This window comes from Cricetulus griseus, chromosome 3 (assembly GCF_003668045.3).
Source record: "Cricetulus griseus strain 17A/GY chromosome 3, alternate assembly CriGri-PICRH-1.0, whole genome shotgun sequence".
Lineage (NCBI taxonomy): Eukaryota > Metazoa > Chordata > Mammalia > Rodentia > Cricetidae > Cricetulus > Cricetulus griseus.
The window spans coordinates 168,814,760-168,842,187 of NC_048596.1; the positions used below are offsets into that span (position 1 = coordinate 168,814,760).

Below are 27,428 nucleotides of genomic sequence, written 5' to 3' on the forward strand. Positions count from 1 at the left end.
TACAGTTTACATCTATGCAGTGATGGGGACTTCTTCTACAACAGGAAGGGCATATTCATAACTCAATTGCTTTCTAGGTAACCTTGGAGGTAACACCTCACCTATGATCCAGTCAATGAGCCAGATACACTCACTCACTGGTTAGTCAAGGTGGGCTTGGTAGAAATAGTTCACTTTTCTTTTGTTCTTTCTCTATCTGGGTGAGTAGATGCTTCTTCATGTCTTCCATAAAGTATTTAAACAACATTGCATGTGTCATTGTTTGTCTTTCTTTAGTTCTCTGGGCAATCATTTCTCCAGCCATCTCCTATAGTGACATCTTTTTTGATGGTTCTCTCTTCATTTATGCTTCTCTGGAGGCACAAAGATTATTGTTGAGCTAAAGACGATATATACATTAGATTTCTATAAGTGTGATATTGACCATGACTAAAAGTAATTTGAAGAGGAAAGGTTTATTTGGCTTAATATCCTGAGTTACCGAGACCATGCTAAGTACTATAGAAACAACCACCCATTTCATCCTCACCACAGTCCAGTGAGGAAGGTACTAATGTATTCCTATTGTCCCAATTCATGATCCAGGCATGCACAGTAGAAGGGCCTTGCCCGAAGGAACAGGGCGCAGAAGGGCTGAGTTAGGCTTTAGTCCTACATGCTTGACTCCTAGTTTGAGGCCATTAAAACTCTGCTGAGTCTCTCTCCATATTGACCAGGGCTAGCTAGAGTCAGTCCTAAGACACAGCTTAGAGATCCCTTAACACCTCACACAAAGGTAAGGGGTTATCTTCACAACTTTCTGGCACTTGCAGTCAGAGTATCAGGGTGTTTTTCCTTTCTGCAAGTCTGTGGTGGGTGGAGCTTGCTGGGCTCTGATGCTCTGAGCCCATATTGAAATCCAGTGGGTGAGCAGTGAAACAATATAGTAATATACTCTGTTATGCTCACCATAACCCATCTCAGTCAAGAGCTTCAGATGTGCCCAAGTGTTTGCATTTTAGAATAACTCACCAAAAACCATGCAAGTGCTGAGGGATGCCAGGACCAGAGCAAAGAGGCACATGGTGGAAAGCCAGCTGCTCTGGGGCCCTGTAAGGTGGCCTCAAAGCTCCTCCGGAGAGCTTCTTATATACATCCATAGATTGTGAGGCCTTGTGACCACGCCCATCCATGTGCTCTTGATCTACTCTAGTTGGGAATTCCTACATACATAAAACATCTTCCTCTCTTTTGGAGAACTCAACCACTTTATACCACCTCCTGGTGTTGTTGTCCCTTGTAGTTTGTCTAATTCTTTAAATAAAAGCCTGCTCTGCTCACAGCAATGACTGAGCCCTGATCTATTCTGTCTCTTTCCTCCATGACCTCAGTATTTCCTGAAATTACAACAGCAATCAAAGTTGTCTTAGGATTGATTTGTGTGTGTGTGTGTGTGTGTGTGTGTGTGTGTGTGTGTGTGTATGTATGTATGTATGTATGTATGTATTCTGTGTTTGTATCTTGCATTCAAAGATATTCACTACACAAGGCCTTTGTGACACTATGGGTATGGAAACACACACTAAAGACTACCTTGTCTTTTGGTGAATAGATCCGATTTTTATTCTTCAATGTCCCCCTGTTTCCTCTAGGTGTCTGTTAACCTGATATCCATGCAGCAATCACATGTACTTTCACTATGTGTTTGGTATACCTGTCTCCTGCCTTTGAGCTATCACTATTTTTTTTTCAGTGTGTCTCCACTGGGAGTGAGTACTAACCACACCTCCCCTTCCCCAGAGAACTGTGCAGTCTTCTAACAGGTATGGCAAGAAGACTTGGCATCGGTGTCAGAGACAGGATACAACTTTCAATCAGGAAGGCAAGGCCATTGTATTAGGACTTTTATGTGGTTGGGGTGGGGCCAGGGCCAGCTTATGAGGCTGGGATCTTACTCTGGCACCAAGGGAAGAAGTCCTAGGCTTTCTAATTGGCTTCTCCAGATAAGGATCCAGAGGGGACGGTGATGGGTGAAGTTTAAAAGCCACCAGCAGTCAAAGCTTGGGAAGTGGATCTGGACTCCGTATCACTCAGCACATAAATGGGCTTCGCCTTTTAAATCCCAGTCTCAAGATCTTTGTTATCTAATGTGTTTCAGGCCCTTTATTCAGAAGAATTACTCATAAGGTGAACTCTACTCATTATTTTCTGAATGTTCATTTGTTCCACGCACCATTTGCCATGTCATTTTGGTTTTATAATGACAATTCCATTTTATCTCCAAAACTGAATTGCTATATAGGCTGCTTTTAAAAAATTCTAATGCCCAGCACTGTAGAAAAAAATCCTGCCAGGCTTTGGTGGCATATGTCTTTGATCCCAGCACTGAGGAGGTAGAGGCAGGCAGATCTCTGTGAGTTAGAGGCCAGCCTGATCTACAGACTTAGTTCCAGGATTGGTTCTAAAGCAATAGAGAAACCCTGTCTCAAAAAACCCCAAAACATAAAGAAAAACCAAAACAAAAATCTTTAGTGATTGCCTTTTGTAAATAATACCAGACCTTTAGATATTACATGTTCTACCTTCAAGCAGCTTAACATCAATTACATGAGCTGAAAGTCCTAAGTTACTGTAAAGTATTCTCTTCCATGTTTGTCCTGTTTTTTCATATGTTCTTCAGCCTGTTCACCTGCCCCTCACAGAGAGTCTCTCTCCATCATTTTCACTTTCCACTACATGTAGACTCCTGGTAGGTGGTACCTGGTATCTGCTGAATCAGTGGTAGTATGAGGGGACAATCTCTCTAGTGTTTGGGGAATTCCATCCAACAGCCAATTGTATTGGATGGCTTGGCCAAGTGGGCCTGGTCTTTTCTGGGAATAAGTGACTGGATAAAAACAGAGGGCATGGGTCTCTTGCTCTCTCTCTTGGACTGTGGAAGATTCTCTGGAATCAGCTTTGGGCAACAGATGCTTGGTGACCTTCCCTGGACCTCCGCATGTCCCTTGGGAATGAGAGGATCAGTGCCGAGGCAGCAGCACATTTGCAGCCTTCTGTATTGTGAGAGTACTTTTCATTTTGTACCTGTTTAATAAACCAGACTTAATCACAGCGATCCACTGCTCTTTACTTTAACTCTGATCTAATCCCAACCTTGGAGAGACATCTTGGAAGTAGGGTCTTCTCAGCAACCCTGCCTCTCTCCAGTACAGAAAGATCTCTATACAGTTACCCAGAACCAGGCCCTATACTCCACTAAGGGGCATAGACCATCACAACTTTCCTTCCTTGGCCTCAGTGGGTCTTCACAAAAAAGGGGTCATCCTTTTTCTGCAGAGGTTGTATGATTTTGTTTCCTCATGTAAATGAGTTTGTGTGTTGTTGTGTGCTTGGACCCTTAGACACAGGCTTGGTCTTACCTTCCTATATGCTATCATTCTTACTCATGAATACCTGACAGATAGCCTTTCTAAGTGCTATCATTCTTAGTCATGGACACCTGGCAGAAATTCATGGAGATGAGTCAGTGATGGATGCAAACTCCCCCTTGGGTTAGTAGTTATCAGGCATTTTATACTCCCACACTTGCCAACAAGTAGCCATTAGCGCTGCAGTGTGACAATTTTGCCCACTGAGAGGTAAATGAAAAGGCAATAAATCACATCCCACTTTTCCTCCAATCAGCTGTGTCCCTTTAGATTCCAGCAACTAGTCTCCAAACTTTTCCCTAAAAATGTTTTTCTTTGTCATCATTTCTCTTCATCCTTCTGCCCTCATGAATGCAGATTCATCTGTGGACCAAGGCACAATACCTGACTTGATATACAAAAGAAAATTTATTTTTCATATAAGGTACAAATATTCCCCCTCTTTGGCCCCATCCTTCCCCCACTATTCAGTCCTGCATTTTCCTCTGTAAGATCCATCTTTTGGGAACACCATCTTTTGTGGAATACCCCAACTTGGCTTATCTGGTCCTGAGGCTGTCAGAGACTCCCATTCATAGCTCAGCGTGTTCTGTCCGAGGTGTCTTCTTAGCCAGAAGTTCAGTCCAGAAAGCAACTTCCTCCCCTTTCAGTCTCTGGGCTTGCTGGGTGGTGGCTCCAATCTGCAGGTACCCTTCCTTCTGATCATACTCTGGCCAGTGTGGCAACCCCTTCCCATTGGGATTCCTGGGAATATAATCAAATAAAATTCCTCAAGACGGCTATGTGGCCCTCCTTTCCTTTGAAGTTTGAATGGATCTCTGGCTTAACTCAGTTGAGAGGCAGACAACCTCCACAGACATTGATTCTAGAAAACTCTTGCCATAGAGCACTATAGTCTCACAAAATGGTCAGAGATTTCATCACTCTGACTTGAGAAGTCACCCTTTCCAAGAGGTATGCCCAACCACACCCTATCCACCCTTTACACATTTGCCACCAGGCTCACCCATTTCTAGCAAAGTTGGCCCAGTATTTCATCACCATCTTGCTGAGGTTGGTCTCCTCTTCTGCAGCGCCCCCTGTGAGGAAGGCAAAAAATGTTTTTGTTACTCAAAGTGTGGACTAGATGGAGTATCATTTGGGAGCTTGTTAGAAAGTGGAATTAAGTGCTTACTCTTTTACTACTCAGTGTGAAGATTCTGGCTAATTATTGTGCACATTCAGGGAGAGACTGATAAATGATTCAGCAATTGTAATGTTTGTGCCATGAGCCAGCTGCCTTTGTTGTCCATGTTCATCTGCCTTTCCCTCCTTCCTCAGGGTCAGAATGCCATATTCCAGACTGTCCTCTGCTTTGGAGAGGTGCATCTGCATTATGGGAGTAACCAACTAATATGTGATTTGACACTCCAGGAGATAGAATCCATACATGACACTGCTTGAATGAGTAGAACCTAAGACCAGATAGCCTAGGGACCTAGGGCAAAACCAATTACTATTTTTGCAAAAAATTAATAAATAATACTTAACTATTAAAATGTAGCAAAAAATGATTCCTATTGATACTCTGCTACAGTCATAGATCATACCTGGTCCAGCCATCATCAAAGAAGGGAGCCAATGCAGAGACCCACAACCAGACATTAAATAGAGGTTGTTTCATGGGAAATCAAATAGTAGTATTCTAGTCCTAGATCAGGGCCTTGTGGGAGACCCACCATCTCTCTTCTGCATCCACAGGTCATTATTTACATAATGAGGATGACAGGGATACATAAGCCATCTTCATGTGTGTTAGAACAAGAGAAAGGTTGGGGACTGCCCACTGTATCTAAGTTCTGCCATTGAGTGCCAGGAAAGTAGCATCAGGGGAAAAGGAAAAGCTTGCTGAAAGCCCCTCAACCAAGACTAGGTCTCACTTCTTCTGACTCCCAGATCACACCCAATATAGAGACAATACCTTTTAAAAATGGAGCCCCAAATACAGAGAAGATTTCATCACCATGGTCTCCTATCATTGTCTTGGGTCTCTTTTCAGATACAAAGCTTGGTCGATATTGAAACTCATACATGTAGGTAGGAACTCCTGCATCTGAGGAGACAGATTCATGCACAGTTCAAGTTAGTAGATAGACACCTGGGTGGCACTGAGGTCTCCAGCCCTGAAGAAAAAAGCTGGTTCTTAGTGCAGTTCAGTGAATGCTTTTGGTTTGTACAGCTGTTTGAAGTAGACCTGGGATCTAATCCAGGTGTTGATAGAATGCAGAATGAGAGGGTTTAATTCAGGTAGTGAGTGCTTGGGTGTGTTCAGTGACAATACACAGTGCCTGAGTATTCTGGAAAAATCAGCACCCAGTCAGCCTTTTTTGTACATTCCCAGTGTTTTCCTCAATCATTCAGCAGAACCATGCAAATCCAGTTGCTTGTTGGAATAGGAGGGTATTTAATATAATCACATACAAATGTATACAAAGACAGAAATATACCTTTGGTTTTAAGAAAAGCCCTAAACTTGGAATTCATACTTCAGTCACATTCATTACCTTGTTTCTTGCTTGACCTGGAAGAGCAAAGGTCTTAAGATATTACAGTGGGGTTCAAAAAGTCACACTCCGAAGGCAAACATGCCCATCTCCTCTACCATCTCCACTCACCAGAAAAATGCCCATTCAAGCCTGAAGAAGAGACCCTTTCTCATGTTGGGTGCATCATTGGAGCTGCCTGATTTTACATAGATACCACTCACTTGTATGAGCCACCAGACTGGGGAGACTACCACTATCCAGTGGTCCTTGTAGGGTATAGATATCCACAGAAGAGTGATTAAGAGGGCAACTGTGAGACCACAAATTAAACTAGAGGAGAAATTATTCAACAATTCTCCATGAAAGGAAAGGGTTAAGCCTTGCACTCACACCTGCACCACTCAGAGAAAGCCTATCCACATTTTGGCTCATATGATTTTATTTATATGAAATTGGAATAATATTGTGCATGCTACTTTAAAACACTGGTATCTGTATTTTGTAGTATTATATATCTGTGCAATTTCAGTTATTCCAACATGAATATGAAGAATGATTTATTTCATCATCTCTCACAGGCCCATGCTTGCAACCTTAGAATTGATCCTTCTTCGCCTCTAAAATCCACTAACTCAAAAGATGCCCATGTGTCAAGCATATTCATGTTAGCTTTAATGATCAACTTGACATACCCAAAGTCACCTGAAAAGAGAATCTCAATTGGGAGATGGCCCAAATTACATTGTCCTGTGAGCAGGTCTGTGGGGAATTTTTCTTGATTATTAACTGCTCCAGCCTACCATGGGGAGCATGGTCCTTAGGCAGGTGGTCCTGAGCTATATAAGAAAGGTAGTTAAGCATGAGCAAGGAAGCCAGTAAACTCCCCCTCCATCATCTCTTCTTCATGTTTCCATCTGAGTTCCAGCTTTGACTTCCCTTAAAGATGCAGCAGCACATGGACTTAGAAGGCAAATAAATTCTTTCTTTCCCTACATAGCTTTTGGTTGGATTTATCACAGATACAGAAGAAACCTGGAGCACAGAGCGTGGTGAAGGAGTGTTTGCACTTGCTCTAACACTCGTTTAATCAAAGAACCCAGACTGTAATTATGGAACAAGGAACTTTCCTGAATGAAAGAGCATTTTCAGTCAGGTTGCTGTCAAGGTATTTTTAGAAATGTTTTCTTAAACCAGGAACATTTATAAAATTCCTGTAATTACATGTCTTGAAAGTAAGTAGGGCATACTTTCAGGCAAATGTAAGAACAACCAAGAAAATAGACACAGTGGTTTACCATTAACAGACTAGATATTTATCTGATGAGAGTAGCTGAGGCAAGTACCTGGCACAAAGCCCATTTCAAAAAGTTCTGGCAAACATGCTTCTTATTTGGGGTTGGTGTTCATGAGCTGCAGAGGACTCCAGTCAAATTCAACCAGATGAAAACAATCAAACCATCAAAAATCCAAGACAAAGGAAGTAATCAGGAGCATCAAGGGATAACTTATATAAAGATGTGTGGTGCCACTGAAAAAATCCTGCAAGCAGGGGAGGGCAGGTCGATTTATTCATTAGCCACTATGTAGAACAGTGTACTAAGATGCCTTTCAGAAATGAGGGAGAAATAACACTCCTCCCCTCTAAAGAAGCTCTTGGAGCTCATTGTCTCTGCAGCTGCCTTGTGACAATTTGATAGAGTCCTTTAAACTGAAAGCTAAATATGCTAATTAACAACATGGAAGTCAGTGATGTAAACTTGTGAAGCCATGTTCAGGCCACTGTTGGACTGTAATCGTAATAGGTAGGGGATTTTATCCCACATAGTACTAGATTCTGTACAAAAACACTGCTAACAACTAACAGTAAGATAGTCATTCAAAATGACATGAATTCTGGCAGCAAAATGAAAAATGTAAAAAGTGGGGCTGCAGAGATGGATGCCTCAGTGGTTAAGAGAACTGAATGGTCTTACAGAAGACCTGGGTTCACAGCCCAACATCCACATCGGGGTTCATAACTCAAGGTCCAGGTACTCATGCCCTCTTCTGGCCTATGTGGGCACCAGGTGCACAAAGTTCACAGACATACACAGGCAATTAAACCACACACATAATATAAAAACAGTAAATTTTATAAAAAGGTCAAATGTAGATAAAATGGTAGAGTTGTTATAGGAAATCAAAGTTATATTGTTATCAACTTAAAGTAGGTTTCATAGGCACAGGGCATCACTGTAAGTGATTCTCATGGTAGCCACAATGTGAAATTTCTTAGCAAAGCACACAATCAAAATAAAGACTCAAAGCATGTAAGTCCAAATACCATCCAATCACCTGCATGGGGCCAAGAGGGTGAGGCTAAAAGAGAGTATTTAAAAAAGTGGTCAGAAAAAAACTCAAGAGAATGGCTTTAATAAGTCTTTGCCTGTCAATAATTCCCTCCAATATACATTCTCTAGTAATGGTGTATGTAGTGACTGAATGGTTTTTTAAAAGATCTGAGATTCTGCAGTCTTAAAACTACCCCCACCAACTTTTTTTAAGACCTATGCAGACTGCCTGTGAAGGGAAATTACATATTATGCACAAATAGGAACCAGGGCTGAAAGAGCAAATTATAGTTACTTCATAAATGGAGTTTAAGTAAAAAAGTACAAAAAGAAAAAAAAAAGACATTTTCTATTGATGAGAAGTAAGTTCATTAATGGAATATCTACACAGATCTAATGCAATGTACATCAACAGATAAAACAAATATGGAAGTGTCAGGAAGGAGAGAGAGAGAGAGGGGGGAGGGAGGGAGGGAGGGGGGAGGGAGAGAGAGAGAGGGAGGGAGGGAGGGAGCGAGGGAGGGAGGAAGGGAGGGAGGGAGACATATAGAAATTATAATACCAAAGCAGAGGTGGATTGCAGTACCCCATTTTCTACAATGATCAGGTCACACAGACAGAAAATTCACAATAAAACACTGAACTTGATCAATGGTTTTTGACCAAGAGTCATGAAGGAACTGAAGAATAGTTAGAATCGTTCACAGCTAACCCCAACAAAATGTGTATTCTTTCAAAGCACCCACAGAACAATTGCTGGAATAGAGCACCCATAGGCACAAGCAATTCTTGCTTCATTTAGGAAGAACTATGTGTAGCCTCACACTCTATCTGTCCAGGCCTACGTCATTGACAGACAGTTCTGTGATGGGTAATAACCCAATTCCCACATTCTCTAACCAGGGCTCACCAAGATGGATACAGGAGTAACAGAGACATCAAATATTTTTATACCTCCTTTCCTTACTGTTCTTTCCATTCTCTCTTTTTGGACTTTCTCATCTCGAAGTAGTTCTTTTCACCCAATCCTATTCCTGACCCTGGGTTTTCATTCTTTTTGTTGCTTTATAATAATGTGTTTTGTTTAGCCCAGGCTATCACTGAACTCCCTATGTAGCCAAAGAAGACCTAACCTTCCTTCCCTGCCTCCCAAGTCTGGGATTACAAACATGTACCACTAGGTCTGACTTATATAGTACTCATGATTTAACCAGACCATCCTGTGTTCTAGCCAGGCTTTCTACTAACTGAGCAACATCCTAGCCACATGTACTATGTGTGTGAGTGTGTGTGTGAATGTGTGTGTATCAATGTATATACAGGTATGCACATATATGTATATACACATGTATATACCCAAATACACACATATAAATGAATATACATGTATGCATGTATGTATATGACCGAATGAGAAGTTGCAAAGTCAGAAACTTGTTGTTGAGTCTATGTCCTCTCATTCAACATGTAAGACTCACCTCTGAGGGCACGGGACATGAGAACAGATGGAATACCCATAAATATATCCCCAAACAGGTCCAGGAGAAGGTCTTTCTTTTTGACAGGGTCGTCTGCTTGTCCTAAATACTTCTCAATGACTGCTGGAATCATATTCTTAGAGATGTTCTGAAACAGATCAGAAAGTGACCACTCCCACCTGCTGACAGTTAACTAGACTTCATGGCTCATGAACCACCCAGGCTCTTAGCCAACCAGGTCATTTTACCAGAGAGGATTCTTTAGATCCACTTGCAGTATGTCATTAAGTTTGGATGTCAGGTGCCTGAAAATTATGTTTTCCCATTAGCTGTGGGAGAAAAGATCCTTTTGTGTGACAGCTTGGACACTGTTGTCTAGTAAATACTATCTTCAGCTGTTTCTAGAGGAAATTGCTTTTCTCTGTCTCCTGTGGAGAGAATTAAACCTCCAGCGTCTCTCCATGTTCTTTGGAAGAAAGACATTGTCTATCCTAGCAAATAGCTTTAGAAAAAGTTTTTCCTAGGAAATGGAATGAAAAAGACATGGCTCAGGAGATTTTCTAGTCAGAAAATCCTTTGTTTTAGATTTACAGAACCCAGACTATCTATCCAGTGATCTATTGACAACAGAAGGCAAAGCAGGAAACCACCAGTGTGTAAAGTCCGCAGTGCTCACCTATCTGATTGCCCCCTAACTACTAGGTCTTGGACCTCCAAAACATAAATCTCATGGTCTTTGTTGCACATGGAATCAATATTTTCTAAGTATAAACTCTCCAAATAAATCTTTCTCCTGGCAGTTTGTCCTGGACTCATAGGGGCTTTTGATTGGTGAACAATGATTGTGAGTTTCTTACACTGGGGTGCAAAGTGGAAGAGTAGAAAAGTCAGGAGTGAACCCCTGCCACCACTATTGTTTACAGTCATTGAGTTTGTCTGTAATTAAAGCAAGCCACTGAAGTTTGTTTCCCCCCAAATCGCCATGATTCCCTAGAGCCTTACAAGAACAGAGTGGAACTTCAACAGGAGGGTACTGGCCATTTTCTCATCCATCTTGTCTTCTAAGCCCATCATCTGTTAAAAAAATGGTAAAATATTTGTAAATCACAGTAAAACTGTAGAACTGTAAGACAACCCAAAATGGAGCAATGGAACAAAGATGCTTCTTGTGTTTGTACAGTTTTAACAGCGTGCTCTGCCGTCTCCAAAATCCACACATGGGGCCCCTAGAGACCCCAACACTGCAGGACTCTGACCTGTTTAGGTTTGCACTTAGAGCTCTGGTCTGGTTTCAGCAGGTCTTTAAGGTCTGGTGTCAGCATGTGTTCTAGCACTGAAAGCCACATCCCAGGCTGATACCAGGTCCCTAAGATGCCTTCTTGGAGAGCTCAGCATTGCCAATGGAAAGCTTGGTGGTGAGCAGACAGGAGTCTAAGACCCTGGTCAGTAGTTACTATGGGAAGCTTAAAATTACTTATTTCTCCTCTGCCCCATGTGGTACAAATTCACACTTTGAATGGCTTCATCAGGGACTCTCAATGCAAATTTACTTGGAAAGTTTTAAGCTTCTTTGAAACATAGTTTATCTGGGTGAAAAATCCTTTATCAGAGCAGGGAAGATGCTGGTTGAGCCTGCAGAGTGCATCTAAGAGATCTGTACATTCTCACCATTGGAATGATCCAGCCAAACTCCTTCTTGTTGATGCCCACCATGTAGGGGACAATGTTGAAGCTCTTCTCAGCCAGGATCTCTTCTGGAGTCTTTGGCAGCAACACTCCATCAATCACAGTGGACAAGGAGGGATTTTCCTGGGGAAAATAGAAATACAGTGCTTATGAACACCCTACCCTAGGTTTCCTCCATATGTCCCCTCTTTGCTGGCATGAGAGTTTGCCAAGCATAAAAGCCCTTGTGACTATGGCCACAGAAACCCAGTGTGCTAAGAACGATGGTTAAATCTAGGAATCTTCAAGGTCAGAAATATGAATTGGATTCAAATGTGTCAATGTGATGGTGGTAGGGAATTGTAGAAAATTTCGACTTATTAATGAGGACTACTTAATAATTTTTACTCATTAATGCATCTGTCTATATATATCTAAACCTGGGGGTGCTTTGGCATTTATACTTGGCTTTGAAATATTGAGCTTATCCCTAGAGGTACCTATCTTGATCTTACCCCTACTTTGAGAAATAAAAGATCACAACAAGAACCAAATCCAACAATAGAGAATACCATCTGGGTGTGTTTACTGCCTGGGTGTGAAAGGCTGAGTATTGAGGAGAGCTTGCTCTAGATTCTGACAGGAGGAGCTACCTATCTGAAGGAGGATGACATGCTAACCACACAATGCTGGTCTTCTTGAAGTCTGGAGAGGTATCTTTGCAAAACACTATAATCAACTGAAGAAAAGCAGGAGAAGGGAATAGATCAAGTTGACAGAGGAGTCTGTGCACAGGGCTAATCACAGGAAAGTCACAAAGACCTGCAGTGAAGACTTCCCTGCAGAGTTGGAGAAAGAGGGCCTCATGTTTCCTTATGTGAAACATTTTTTTCTTTACAATTACTAAAATTCCATCGTGTAACAAGCTACATTTTCATTTTCCATTCTTCTGTTGATAAACAGACATGTGATTCTGTTTCTTTGATATTATGAATAGTGAGTCAAAAATGTAGACATGGAGAGGCAGAAAACAGCAAAGTAAATAGTTTGACAATATTTATAATAAAACCTAATTCTTCACAATACTACATAATAATGTATATATTGGTTTAACAGCCTAGGGTCACCTGAGAAGGGAGTTAAAATTGGAGAATTTTCTAGATCGTACTGGATTGCAGGCATGTCTGTGGAGGAATGTTTTGCAACACCATTTCCTGGGAACATGTCCTAAGCTATGAGTAATGTTAGCTAAGTCTGAGCCTTCCTGTGAACCAGCAAGCAGCCTTCCTCCATGGATTCTGCTGTGCTGATTTCCTGGGCGCTTCAGAGATTCTGCCTCGAATTCCCTCAATGATGGACTGGGATCTAGATCTGGAACACAAAGAAACCCTTTCCTCCACCAGATAGCTTTGGCTCCCAGTGTTTAGTCACAGAAACAGAAAGAAAAAAACCAGAAATATATATGGCACCTTCTGGGAACTCAGGGCTCTTTTGTGGGGACTATCACAATGGAGCCAAGGGAATTAATCCTATGAGCAAAGCCAGGTTTTAAAGAAGGGAAATGGTGTGGGCCAACTTGTATTCTCAAGGAGGAATGGAGTGAGAAGTAAGGTAGAGGCAGAAAACTTCCAGAAGACAGTCAGGGCCAGCATGGATCAGCACCTGAGATTCTGAGGAAGACTCTGATACCAGCAACTGTGAGGTCTACGGAAGCAAGTGCTACTGCTGCCTTGAACACTGATAGCTGACTTTGGAGGCCAGGTGCTTTGCCTTTTTGAGTCAGAGAAGCCAGAGGCATCTTTCCCTCTTCTATTTATCTCATGCTCCACAACTTGGGTGTCAATAAGTCCAGTCAGAAACAAATATTCTCACTTCAGCCACAACTCATCACTCCACTGCTCAGTCCCTGATCTGACCTACAAATCCCTACAATGTAATCTCCCTAACCACCTCCTGGACCTTCTCTGCCCCTTGTCTATACAATGCTTCTCTATCTTTTACTCAGTTTTATGGCTTAGACTTGTAATACTGACATTTTGCAGGCTGAGATAGGAGGATAAAAATTTCTATGCTACACAGTAGGACATTGTCTGGAAATAAATGAAATAAAAACAAGACATTAAAAAAGACCAGAGTTCAGAGTCCACTGACCATCTATCTCATGTTGAATTATAATCCAACCTTTTAGCAAAACTGCACCTCTCACTTCCATAACTTTCTCAAGCCTGCTCCTTCCTCACCACCTCCCTCTAAATGTCTCCTGCTACAGATATAGGGAGGCACAGACCTGCCTTGTGTCAATGGTTTATCTCAGCCATGATTCAGCTCTTCTCACACAGAATCTCATTTCTTCCTTATAGGGTCTTCAGAGAATGTCTGTGATCTCCAGGGATGGAGCCCAGGACAAGGCTGTAGATGCTCATAGCTAATGACACCAGACACAGGCCAGTGCTTGGAAGTGACAGGGCAGTAGGATGAGGCTGTGGGCACTGTTCTGTGATTTTCCTGGGTCACAGGTGGAGGGTGGTATTCTCAGAACTGAATGTCTTAGGCTCCTGTCTGTATAACTCCAGTACTGTACTATAAAGACTACTGAGACTATAGCATGTTATCCAGTTTCCTGACAGCAGAACTTTAGTGCAGCCTCCTCCTATCAGGGCATCTTTGTAGTGAGAACTGTAAATGGGAAGACCTGGTCCAAGTTGCATAAAGATGCTGATGGAGAGCACTCCGCAGGGAGTCAGTTAGCCCCACCCATGGTCCATATACCTAGTTTAACAGACACATGATGTCTCTGGGTGCCTTGGGGAAAGCCTTCATTCATAGTTAACTAGTATTTGATGCTGTTAACATGTAACACCAGTAATCCAGGAGAAGTTCCTTACCTCTCCATGATTTCTATTGTCATCCAGCTCAAAAGGATTCTATGAACACAAAGGGAAATGATGGGTTGAGAACCTTTCTCCTATAAAAGCTCCCCCTTTGCCCTGTGTTCTAGAATATCAGTTTCTCACACATGGGTCTTACATGGGGTCCTTGAGTATGGACACAGGGTATAGCAGAATGGAAATCAAAGCATCATAAAGGGGACAGTTCCCGAGATCCAGAGTCAGGGTACCTGAAACTCTGGAGAACATGTTTGTTGCCTATGCCTGTGTTCCTCTGCAACACCATCCCAAATTTGATCTCTGGCAACAATGTTGTTTCTTCAGGAGCAACAAATCAGTGATGTGGAATTGGTAGCCAGGACTGTGTGTTCAAGAGGAGATGGGGCTGGCGTTGGATTTGATGTCAGGGAAGAACCTGTCCCTTTGGCAGAATCTTGCTAGCCTGGTGCCAGAATGTTAGCAACAAGCCTAATCTTCCCTGGGCTACAGAAGGCCTAGCTCTGGAGAATTGTCCCCTCATTAGAAGATATCATTTTTTTCTCTTGTTGCCCTATGTGAAGCTTGTCTGAGAAATGTAATAATATTATTCTCAAAACAACTCTGAATTGAATATCCCTGAAATTTCGGTTTATAATTATGTTTTCAGGAATATGGGATGTGTTATTCAATAAAGAACATGACAAGAATTTTCAAAAAGCAAGTTTGGAAGATTTACATGCAATTCCTCAACATAGAATATACATTATTAGACTTCCTTTTGATATTTAAGGATTTTAATAATATGAAATAAAATTTCCTGTTGAAGAAAGTCATGAGGCTAACACTCTACCTGAGAGCTGAGAAACTGTCCCCTTAGTGTTTATCCAGAAGTACAACAGAATAGATAAAGTTTGGGACCAAGGTCTTAGAATAGAGGCAAGTAGAATGGACACAGGTACCAATTTCAGTGTAACCTCCAAGAGCTCCTTCGCTGTCTTCTCTTGCAGGCAGTGAACCATGACAGCTGATGTGATGGTTTTACAGCCAGAAATTGTAGCAATCAGCTGAAAAAAAATCACAGGCAATATCAGAGTTCACGAGCAATGACTATATCACCCATCTGTGTAGAGAATGGATTGTAGCCTGTACCCAAGAGTAATAACTATGTCCTTCATCAATGTGGAAAGTGGAATCTAGCCTGGACCCAAGTATAATGACTATGTCCTTAATCAATGTTGATAGTGGGTTCTATCCTGGACCCGATTTTCTTCTTATTCTGCCATCCTCTTCCTTCTTCTTCTCTTTCCCTCCCCCGACTCCCTCCTTTCTTTTTTCTTTTCATTCACCCTTATTTGTTGGTTTGTTTTTGTGATAGAGTTTCACTAAGCATCGAAGGCTGGCCTAGGACTTAGAATATAGACCAGGGTGCCCTCAGTCTTGCATCAGTTCTACTAACTAAATCAGCAGTTCTCAACATGTTCATTGTAACACTTTGGTTAAATTTGGAAAAATAAAAATTATACTTCATAACAAATAACTACTTTATGAGTCACAATAGTAGTAAAACTAGAGTTATGAAGTGGCAGTTAAAATAATTTTATGGCTGGGGATCAACACAACATGAAGAACTATCTTAAAGGGTCACTGAATTAGGAGGGTTCGCAGCCTTTGCTCTAAATTTCCAGATGTAGATATCAAATCTCATGGAATATTGCCTCTATTACTAATTGGAAAATGACATGTTCTGGTTACATAATCAATACCTGAACCTTGTTATCTTTCCTTGATTAAATGGGCACAGAGTCCACCCAAAGTGCCATGTACACACACACACACACACACACACACCAATACTCACATGCACAGACAGTACACTTTTTCCAATTTGAATGTCTCCAAAGAGGCAATTTGCAATGAAGGATAAGTTTTTTTGTTTAAAATGCTACCTCTTCCACTCACTAATACTTGGCCTCAAGTGAGCTATAGAATCCCTTCATGTTTCAGTTTCTGGGCAGAATCACAGGGTGTTGCAGTAACACAATTCACATGAAGGATCTTCAGAAATAGCAGGATGTGTCTAATGTGTGAGACAATTAGCAGTCCTTCTGGCCATCAATTCTTACTTTTAGGATTTTTTGAGAACCTAAGCTGCATTCTACAGCAGTGAGGCTAATGAGAATCCAAAGGAAGCTCAGCAAAGGGTGTTGTCCAAGTTGGGACCTACTTCAGTCACAGACTGGGTGTTCTTCTTGACCAGGCCTGTACTGATCACCACACCACTCTCAGAAATGGCTCTGTGGAAGAGGTTCTTGGCCAGAGGAGACAATACCTGGCAGGGGAGAGGAGAGGAGATTTTATGTGCACAAGATGGTGTCCTTGTTAACATCAAATTGAACATGGATCCAGAATCACCCAGAAATAAACATCAAAGCAATGCTGTGAGGGAATTTCTATATCAGATTAATTAAAGTTGGAAGCTGCATCACAATGACAGCATCATTCTTGTGACCTGTAACTAGCAGCCTGCCCATCATCTGGGCCTATGTTTACATGGGGATGCTACCTTACTAGGTCATCAGCCCAAGCCAAAGAAAACAAGGGAGAAAAACAAACTATAGTTAAGTCCCAGATGGCTGGCCAAATCCATAGGGATTGCCTCAGTCTGCATCTCAAACACACCTTTTCAGAGTACTGTGCAGGTTTGTGTGGGTGAATTTTGTTTTACTTGGAAAGATACTACACTTGTTTGACCCCCCCCCCCCATGTTAAACAACATGGTTTTGGAGACCTGAGGCCCTCAGTGAGTTGAGCATTGTCATTCATTTCTGTTCTGCATCCTGTCTATGGAGTCCTTGTGACCAGTCACATCAGCTCTTGATGTGGTGACCTCATTGCCATGACAAACTGCCTGCATCCTGAAACTCTGCATCGAAGAAACCATTTTTAGCTTTTTTATTGGGCATTTTTCACAAGAAGGAGAAAAGTAAGTACTACTATGATTCATGAGACACTTGACTTTTAGGGTTTCCTCTACTTTTTCATCTACCTCTTCCACACACTTGGTAACCCTGGTACTCTGTGGGTATGAATGCTTCTCACCTATCCTAGCACAAGAAGCTCTTAGTTTTGACATTCTGCAAGATCATATCAGCAAGATGTGGCTTTAGTTCAGAGGGAGAAATTGAATGGAATGGAAACATACTACATCTACCTATAGGGACAAATCCATACAATTGGAAAGGCAATACCAGTAAAAAGCTTGATAATAACTAACCATACAAACTGTCTGTCTCTCTGTTGTGGAATTATCCTAAGACTAAAGATCATGGAAGCCTGTTGAAATTTCTCAGAAAGCTCATGTAATTTTCTAGTAGTAAAAGTGTAATTAGTTCAAGTTATCACTATCATAGTATTCAATATTTTGGACTCATTCTATTTTTTAACTTTCCAATCTCAGTCTCCCTCCCTCCACTCCTCCTGCTCCCCTTATCCCCTGTCACCTCTGATTTGCTCCTTGGAGAGGTTAATGCAACCCCTAAGAAGTCTACTAAGTCTGTCCCATCATCTCTTTGAGGTAGGACCAAGGCACCTCTCTACCCCCTACTCCTGTGTTGAGGCTGGGCAAGGTATCTCTCCATATAGAATGGGCTCCACTAGGTCATGAGATTCCATCTAACACCAATCAGAATGGCTAAGATCAAAAACGCCAATGATAGCCTATTTTGGAGAGGAAGTGGAGAAAGTAGAACAGTCCTTCTTTGCTGGTGGGTGTGCAAACTCATATAGCCATGTTGGAAATCACTATGGAGATTTCTCAGAAAATTAGAGATCAACCTACCTCAAGACCCTGCAATACCACTGTTGGGCATATACCCAAGGGGGACACATTCACACCACAGGGACATTTGCTCAACTATGTTCATAGCAACATTATTTGTAATAGCCAGATCTTGGGAAACAATCTAGATGCCCCTCAACTGAAGAACGAATAAACAAAATGTGACATATTTACACAATGGAGTACTACTCATCAGTTAGAGACAATAATAGTCTAAAATTCATGCACAAATGGACATAACTAGAAAAAAAACATTCTGAGTGAGGTAATCCAAATTAGGACTCATTCTTACAATGCAGTACTATGCATTACAGAAAGGTGGTAATGGAGAAGAGGGCTTACTATTAAGGAATGTGTTTATGTTATATTATATAGAGTTAAACTGAAAACCATTATAACAGAAGATACAATGATGCATGCATGATGAATAGATAAAAAGCATGATGTATATATCATAAATATATGTATATAAATGTATATACAATTTTAGGAAAAGTCTGAAAAAAATAAATGTGACAAAAGCCAAGCGACAATCCCTGGGTCTGTTGTTATGGATGATTTTATTCTTCATTAGGCATTTTATAGATTTTTTCCATTTACTTAAAAATTCTTCCTCTGAGTATTTAAGTATAAACCCAGTGTTAGTTCCATCACGGAATACCTGCTCAGCTTTGCAGAAGCAAAGCTTTCTTATAGTTCCCAGAATATCCAGTAATTTTGCTCACTGTTCCCTTCTCGGTTCCGTGCACCAGCAAGACACCTCACACACCCAGTGTATGCTCGTGACCCACATCCTCTTCCCTAGTCTTCCCACTGAGTCTTCCATCTCTCTTTCTTCCCTTCTTCACTTCCTCACATCCCTAAGATAGCCTGACCCTGCCTTCTTAAGCTCAGGGGAATCCCAGTCTGACCGTGGGTGTTGGATTTCATTAATGTGCAGATGTGACTTCAACCCAGACAAGGACCCTTGGTCCAACTCATTGCTCCTCTCTTCCAATATGTAGTCTGTACCCATCACTGCATCCCAGGACTTGTACAATGAGACCTAATGCTAAAATTATGAGATAATAGGAAGCTGTCAACCAAGTGAAGAGAGAAGCTGAAGATTTTCATGGCCATGTGACAAAAAATCGAATGGTAAGATTATAAGAGCAAAAGAGAGTTAATTGTGTCTGGAGCTGGCCACTGTCTGATGCTGTGCAATGAATAGAGTCAACCTGAACATAGGTACTGGATGAAAAGTGTTGTGCTTGTTTGGCTGTTTTACAAAAGGTCCCTTCCACAGCCATGTCAAATCTCAGCAAGCGGTCTGGAGCCAAGAGTACTTACAAGAACAGAGACACTTGCACCTCCTGCTGACTCTCCAAAGATGGTCACAGAACCTGGGTTCCCTCCAAAGTTTGCAATGTTATCCTGGACCCAGTGTAGTGCAGCCACCTGGTCCAGATGACCCCAGTTCCCAGGGCTATGTTCATCGCCTGTGCTGCAAGGTAACAGGGTACAATAGGCATAAAGATGCCATGACTGGACCCTAAGGTGCTCAAGGTAGCCTCAGAAGGTTCAGGGAGCTTTTCAGAATCAGGTTTGAAGCTGCATTTTGACATGGAGGATTTACCTGCCAATCATCCCTACAGAATTGCTTTATGTGGGGCTGTACACTCATCTTCTAGCAATTATGTGCTGCACTGAGGATCCATGAAGCATCCAACACTGCAGAAATGACTAGGGAGTATCCCATTACAAGACAGATAAAAACTCTGACTATGCCCAGCTTACACTGGAGAGCTGATCAAGCAGACAAAAAGAGAGCCAGTCTGCTGGCAGAAAAAGGTACCTTGGCCAATGTGGGTCTGTGTTGTTCTGTTTCATTTGGGAAAGTGCTTTAAAGCAATAAAATTGTGAAAGCGGAAGAAAGGACCACATAGGTCCCATCAGCAATTGAAAACGCACATTAGTTAGTAGAAGCAGAAGATGCAGAGACCCATGCCATGGGAACAGATGTGTGAAGGTATGAAGTATCAAATGGAGGTAAAACAGAGATTTTCCAGGATCATCCATATCTTTCCAAGTGGGGACCTCTGTGCAGAGACTTGATATGATGCAGTCATTGTCTCCTAGAACACTGGGGCCACTGGCTGGAAAAGTTATTGCATTAAAACTACAGATTTAAAATCACAAGTCATTATAGGAACTATGCATGTCAGAGACATAGGTCTTTGGGTACTGGAATAGTGAAAGGTATTAGTGGCTCCCCAGTCCAATGCTGGGTTCTAGTTTCTGCAATGGTAGTCAGAACCAGCAGAGAAGGAATCAGGAAAAATGAGGCCAAGTGCAAGATGATTATGTCATCGAGTGTCACCCCCAAGAGGGGTCACTGTAGTGCTCCTAGGACCTTATTTAGTTGCTCAGGGCTGCTTTGTTACAAAAAATAGCAAGTCTGTCTCACAACACTCACTTCCTCCCTTGTCATGAGATCTCTGCATGTAACAATCTGATTTCTATCCTTCTAGTATGTTGCTTCTCAGCCAAGGGCTCTCACTAGTGTTTGACCTAGTACTGACTCTGTGTCTGCAGACTATATTAAATAAATGTGTGTTCTTATATCTACCTAGTCTCAGATACTTGTTTTATTGCTAGAGAAAAAAATAAAGACTAGCAGAGAGGAAAATCTCGTATCTTACCTGAGCAATCCGAAAACACCCAGGCGATATTGAATCATGACCACCACCACGTTTTCATGGGCAGAGAGTGCTAGTCCATCATAGGTTGATGCTCCGCCTACCATCAATCCACCTCCATGAATCCACACCATCACCTGGAAAATAATACAGCCATGCAAGCAGTCCATTTAAGACTTGGAAAGACTGCCAATTTCATCTGAATTCGTAGCCTGAACCTAGGATGTGAATCCAAGTTATTGTACAAACCACATCAGTTCTAAGGATTGCTACAAATGGCTTTCTCTCTTGTTTCCAACTCTCTAAGATGAAGTCAAGGATGTCAGATACTCAGTATGCTCTACATTTCTTCTCATTTCTCTTATCCTTGTAACTCATAGAAGTGAGACTTTCCTGGTATCTATAAAGGGTGTTGTTATCATCCCACAATCACATCAATTCACAATAGGACCTTTCAGGCAACTGAACATGAACAAGGGGCAGACATTTTATTTCAGATCAATTTCATCCCAGTTAACGCCTCAGTGGTGAATTAAACCTCTCAATAGTAATGACTGTCTGGTGAGACACCCACTCCCCTAATGCCGCCCCTTCGTAGTGTGCTTCTTCGGCAACCTGAAATCCTCCTAATATTGTAAGCCCAGTTCACATCCACTTCATTTAAGAAGTCTTTGGTCATTTTGGCTAACATTATCTCTGAATCTAAAGAGTACCAAGTACTTTGATGAGTCTTGAGAAGAAGTGATACAATAACTCATAATCTGTATTCTTTGATTTAAATAGCATTCAGATCAGAGATCATATGAGGGTGTGTAAAATCATATAGTGTTAATACTATTCAATAAAGAAAAATCTCATGGGTAATGAACCCAGAAATGATCTATGCACCATAAATCACCTCGTCTTTGGCAAGGTTTAATACTCTCCTGTGTGACAGATAAGAAACAGAGGAGAAAGTTTTTCTGCTGAAAAACTACAGCCAACAAGAGAAGGAAGATGGGCTTGATCCTGATGCTATTTCCCAGCACCCAGATGCTGAACTTCTCAACCCTTGCAGCCCATGACCACAGTGCAGTGAGCCAGCTGTTGGGTCAGGGGGCAGACCCTCCTGCAGGTCTGCCTAGTGTGTCAGCATGGCTGTGTGCACTCAGGAAGCCTGTGATGCAAATCATTGAGATTTCACATGACAATTCCCAAGTGAGGAAGCAAGCTGAGGTTAAGGTAAGTTTCTGCTCTCTCATCCATTCAAAGGAAGATCCAGGATTTATACTCAGACTTGTGGCTCTAGAACCTGTGTCCACAGCTAGTGGGTCTGCTGTTACCATGATCACAAGTCCCCATTTCCTACCATGGGATTTCTGCTACCTCTAAGAGAGATGGAATCCTGGATATCTAAGAGCAAAGGCTGAGTTCAAGGTGGTGGGCAATGATGTCTTGAAAAGGTTATCATATATATATTTAGAGAACTTGGAATGGCCCTTGAAAGCATAGCTGAGTGAGAATGGCTTAAAGTTTTCTTTTCTCTGACCCCAAGTTTGACTCTATATACATGAAACTCTTGGTCTTAGTGGGGTTTCTGCCTGGCCTACTAAGAGTCTACCACTCCCTATTCCAGCGTTTGCTTTTGGCCTCCTGATAATGTGTCTCAAAAATCCAAAGTTTAGTGGAATTGGTAGCAATTGCTGTTTCCTCCCAGAATGTCTTGAACAGAGATGCAAGTTCTTCTAGTGCAAAAGCTATTTACGACTCAGATCAGTCATGGGTATCTATTGCTATCCCCACTTTACTGATGAGGAATTAGAGGTATAGGAATATTTTCAGCCAATCCAAGGACAAATGGAAGATCATATTATATAGATAGTCCCAAAATTCTGGGTCATTTTCAATAAGAACACAGGAAATGGCTTCCTGCCGGGATGCATACTCTGTAGATATTTTAAAGAATTGAGGTCACTGAGACGTTCCCCTCTCTCTATGTGACTGCTAGTACAGGTAACACCAAATCTTAGTATATGAATCTACAATTTCTCCCCTATTCCTGGATTTCATGCAGAGAGTGTCTCTGCAATCCAGGGACAATCTTTTCCAGGAAACTCTTCCCCAAGCTTGTGACCTGTACCTGGCTGCCTGCTCCACTCTTGAACTGTGTTTCCATGTGAAATGCTGACTCACTTGGTCATTAGAGTGTGCCAAAGGCAGCTAGACATGGAAATGATCTAAAGTAAAACCCCAGGGTTCTGTCTATAGACAGGAAACATTTTTTAATGAGATTTTCCCAGCATCCTCTCTCCCTACTTCATGGAACAGTGCAAATTTTCATCTGGCAATGAAAGCTGTCACAGATTACCTGGTAATAAACTATCACACATCTCCATTCAGACCTTCATATAAGAGCATACATATGAAAACCAGGAGACTAAGTCTTGTGAGCATCCCTTCCTTGTACTCGTTTTTCCCCATCCATACCTCAGTTTCTCTACCTGCATCATGGTGTGTTGCACATTTTTTCCTAAGATTTTTTTCAGCAGTGACTATTTTGAAAATCATGACTTATCTCTCATGAGCATAATTCTCTCCTAAGTAAGATCAGCAACTTTTTCTTTTGTCCTGTGATTACTTGGGTAATTACATGTCAGCATTATTGTGATCTCTACCAATATCTGACATCGTTGGAAACACACAAGTGAATATTGAAAGAAGCTCTAGTTCCTGAATCACTCCCAGCCTATATTCTCAGACTGAAAATGTGGAACAATGGTCCAGGCACTTACTGGCAATCGGCTGCTTTTTGTCAAATCGGCAGGGGTGTATATATTCAGGTAGAGACAGTCTTCAGAAAACTGTAGAGGGATGCTCTCCTTTCTGTTGGTGAAAAGCTCTGAGAGCACCTGTCCTCCAACTGCATCCTGAGAACACCTAGGAGGGAAGATGACATCTGAGAATCTACCAGACAGACTGAGCATGTCATCTGGGTCCTGCCATGCAATGAGAGATTTGAGCCTACAAAAGAAGTTTCTGTTACTTTACTGGAACCATCTTCATGGGCAAGAGTTGACAACATGTTAATCTAGGGTCTCTCAGTCCTACGAAGGGAGATGTATTTTGTACAGATCTTTTTCCTGGAGTTTTTAGGATGCTCTGGACAAAGGAGAAAGGTGAACTGCCCCAGGAGATGTTGCTTCCTAGCATGCCTGGACAGAGCTTTGTCCTTCTGGGCTTTTTCATGTGGTCTGTTGTTGACCATGCTCCTGTACCAGGTTAGCATAGTGTAATTCTCCAAAGATGTCCACCAGCCATGAGAGGTAGCTACAATGACTGGCAGGTTGTTGAAGGTGGAAGTTGGGGAGATTATCTTTGTGGGAGAACCTCAGGGGAACTAAATTCTAGTCCTTTCCTAGACATGATGTGCTGAGTGGTTTACGATGCTCTGGACCAAGCTCCCTGGTCTAGATGGGGTGAATAAATTCTCTAAAGTTCTTTCTGCCTAGTCTGCCAAGTTTCAATGCTCTTCTATTGCAAAAATCACTATTGGCTTCTTGACAAAAGGGTCTTAAAAGTATAATGTAGTGTGCTTTCAGTAATAATTACTGACTCTTCACAGTGTTGTCAAGTTTTCCTTGAGTTTGAAGCCATTTAAGAGTCAGTTCAGTGCCAGTTATCTATTATTACTACTTTTAAAAATTCTTTTTACTGTCGTTTTTGTCAGTATTCCTAAATATTTTTATGTACAGGTGCAGAATTGGAGGCACAGAGAGTATTTGCAAATGTCACCAGGACACAAAGCCACAAGATCTTGTTAGTTAGTGCTTCTACTTAAGTTGATAGTCAGCAACATGTTGGTTTCTTTTGTAATGAGAAGGCTGGATGTTCCTGTCCATGTAGTGTAGAGTTAAGTTGTGCATGTTGGTTTCTTTTGTAATGAGAAGGCTGGATGTTCCTGTCCGTGTAGTGCAGAGTTAAGTTGTGCATGTCACGCAAACTGCAGAAGTAGAACAGCAGATTCGCCTGAATCTCCATCCTGGGTAATCTTCCCCACATCAGTGAGAGCAAGTAAACTATATTCATAAAAATATAAGTAGAAATGTCAGATGTGGATACAAGAAATTGATTTCAGGAATATTTAGAGAAAAATGTAGTATAGAGACTAAGATTCATTTTATTAACATTATGATCTCAGTTTGTTTAGACAATGCATACAACAAAAATTCTCCAAGTAAACCACAGTGCAGGTAAGGGCCCAGGGACAGAGGTTTCCATGTTTCCATTGGCAAATTGTGTAGAATCTTGGTTTTGGAGACAAATGTACCTAAAGTGTATGTATTTGACTCAGGAATGTTATCTTTGAAAACTTATCTAAAAATGTTTATGATTGTGTATAATGATGTAGTTAACGAGAATCCATCAACATTTTATTCATCCTCGAGAAAAGCAAAGTACCTTAATGAAGTTTGGTAGAAGATAGGGGTAAATAAATAATACTTTAGTACCCAGTGAAGCACAACTAATAAACCCTCAGCTGCTATATATATGGTCTGCAAGATGCTGATGTTTATGGATGTGTCAGGCTGTCACCTCAGCGCTCTGTATTTGTGATCTCCATTTAAAGCAGGGCATAAACACAGACAAAAGAATGGAAATCACAATCTCAACTGCTAGTAGAATTCTCACTAAGTACTATTGTTAAATAGTACATGATTTTCACTTTTGTTCACTTCTGTGTATCTCCCCTTTGCCTTATAACCTTTGCCTCTAATTTGTAAACATAATGCAAACACAGCAATTTTTTGTAGAAGTAAAACATGGAATGATAAGTAGGATGGAGGAGTGGGATTCTGGAAATCCTCAAGTAACCTGGCTGAGGACCCAAATGTTGTGTGAACTGATTTTAGGTGTTTGATGTACTCTAGGGTGGTTGTGAGGCTATCTGGAATTCTTGGGCCTTTTCACTCAATTACAAGGTTGATGTGACACACCTTTGGTAGTCACTTAGCTTTTGATTAGGTAGAAAGGTAAACCTGGGTGTGAGCAGTTACATTGACCGTTCTCCTTGACCACAAGCCCATACCTACCCCATTCCTAAGCAATGGCAAGTTTCAAATTAGGAGAATATAGCATCTTCTAGTCTCCCTCATCTGATCAATTACTGTTTTCCAAAGCATTTATTTAGTGTATTCTAATATATTATATACTTGATGTACTAACCCACAGGTTCCTCATTTTCTCTTTCCCCCAGTAAGATAAAAGTTATGAAGGTATGGATGCTTTTCTTCCCAATGGTTTCTGAAAATCCAGAACATTCCTGGTTCATCACAGCTTATCAGTAAGTTTGTGCCAAATAAAGGACTTGGGAATCTGTGAACGTAACTAGACCATTATTGAGGATCCACAGTGTTCTTAGGGGTACCAGTAATTCCTATTAACCCAGCTAGTAGGAAGACAGCTTTAAATTCACCCTGTATCACCCTGAGGTAAACATCCCAAGTGAAACGGGCCCTACCCTAGTGACTTACATAGGTGGGTAGGAGGTGGCATTCTTCACAAAGTTCCAGGGCTCTGGAGACTGTGGTGGAACAAACCTCAGGGAACCAAGGGGAGGCTTGGCAAAGGGGACTCCCAGAAAGACGGCCACAGGCTGTGTGAATCCTTCTAAGCTTACATACTTCCCCAGGACTTTGCCATGAACAGTGTCCACCACTGGAGGTGAGGGTGGGTGTCCTGCTGAACAAGAAATATGAGGACCCATCAGAGTAGAGAGACAATACCTGGATTCATGGTTGATTTTGTCACTTTTATATTTTTGTCATTGAAACATCCAAGTTCTCATTTCTTTCTTACATGATACTATGATACAGACAAATATCTTTGTCTACGAGGGCTACCTGAAAAGTCAACTGATTGGAGGCATAAAACTATCCAGTCTAAGCCACTATAGAAAGAGGGTTAAGACACTGTTCTGTGCTTGGCCTGCATACATCTTCACCCACTTTGTCCAGGAAGAAATTTCCAAACAAACTACCCAATGTGTGTAATCCAGAAGAACTTACCCCAAACTGTGCAAACAGCAAGAGAAGCCCAGAGCAGAGCCCGGAGCCACATGGTGGAAGGACAAGAGCTTTGGAGGCAGGGAGGTGCCTGCTGCTCAGAGAGAACGTGTTGTTCCTGCTGCTTTGCTGTAGCCCTACCTCCAGACCATCTAACACAGTTACATAAATCTCCCCCTCCTCCAATGAGCATCCTGGGTGTGTGTTAGGATTTCCAAGCCACTCCCACTAAGAATTTACCCTTCTTTATCTGAAAGACAGGCCTGGACTCTCACATTACAGATAGCCAGGAACTCACCAACAACCTCTTATGTAAGCATTTCTAACTGGAACACTCCCACTCCAGTGCACCTTGAACTTCTCAGGCAGTCACCAGCAAGCAGATGCCTGCAGGCAGTGAGAAGCCTTGGCTTAGGATTCTCACTACAAACCTGAGAATTTAGGCCAGTTCACTTCCCCAGAGTTGCTCAGCTGGAGAGTTAGCTCAATCCCAGCTACATTGCACTGCTATTTCCTAGAAGCTATGCTTTCCAGTGTGGAAGGTGTCTAATCTCACTCTGAAGGAAGAGCCAGTTTGCAGGGAATAGGAGTCCCTGATG

At 41.8% G+C, this 27,428-nt stretch overlaps 1 protein-coding gene across 3 annotated transcripts; it reads right to left on the reverse strand.

Moving 5' to 3' along the window:
- Positions 1–3,979: 3,979 nt before the first annotated feature.
- Positions 3,980–26,884, reverse strand: LOC100765464 (carboxylesterase 1C-like). Of its 3 annotated transcripts, none has more exons than XM_027406107.2 (13): positions 26,833–26,884; positions 26,299–26,503; positions 23,560–23,704; positions 20,792–20,925; positions 19,440–19,593; positions 16,497–16,601; positions 15,232–15,336; positions 11,409–11,549; positions 10,743–10,814; positions 9,741–9,888; positions 5,368–5,499; positions 4,414–4,486; positions 3,980–4,151 (listed from the first exon to the last, which is right to left on the reverse strand). In XM_027406107.2, exons 1-13 carry the CDS (start codon positions 26,882–26,884, stop codon positions 3,980–3,982), a joined length of 1,638 nt encoding a protein of 545 aa, XP_027261908.1. The 3 variants fall into 3 exon arrangements, with proteins under 3 accessions (XP_027261908.1, XP_035297302.1, XP_027261907.1); XM_035441411.1 differs by having other exon boundaries at positions 15,226–15,336; XM_027406106.2 differs by having other exon boundaries at positions 26,299–26,506.
- Positions 26,885–27,428: the final 544 nt, after the last annotated feature.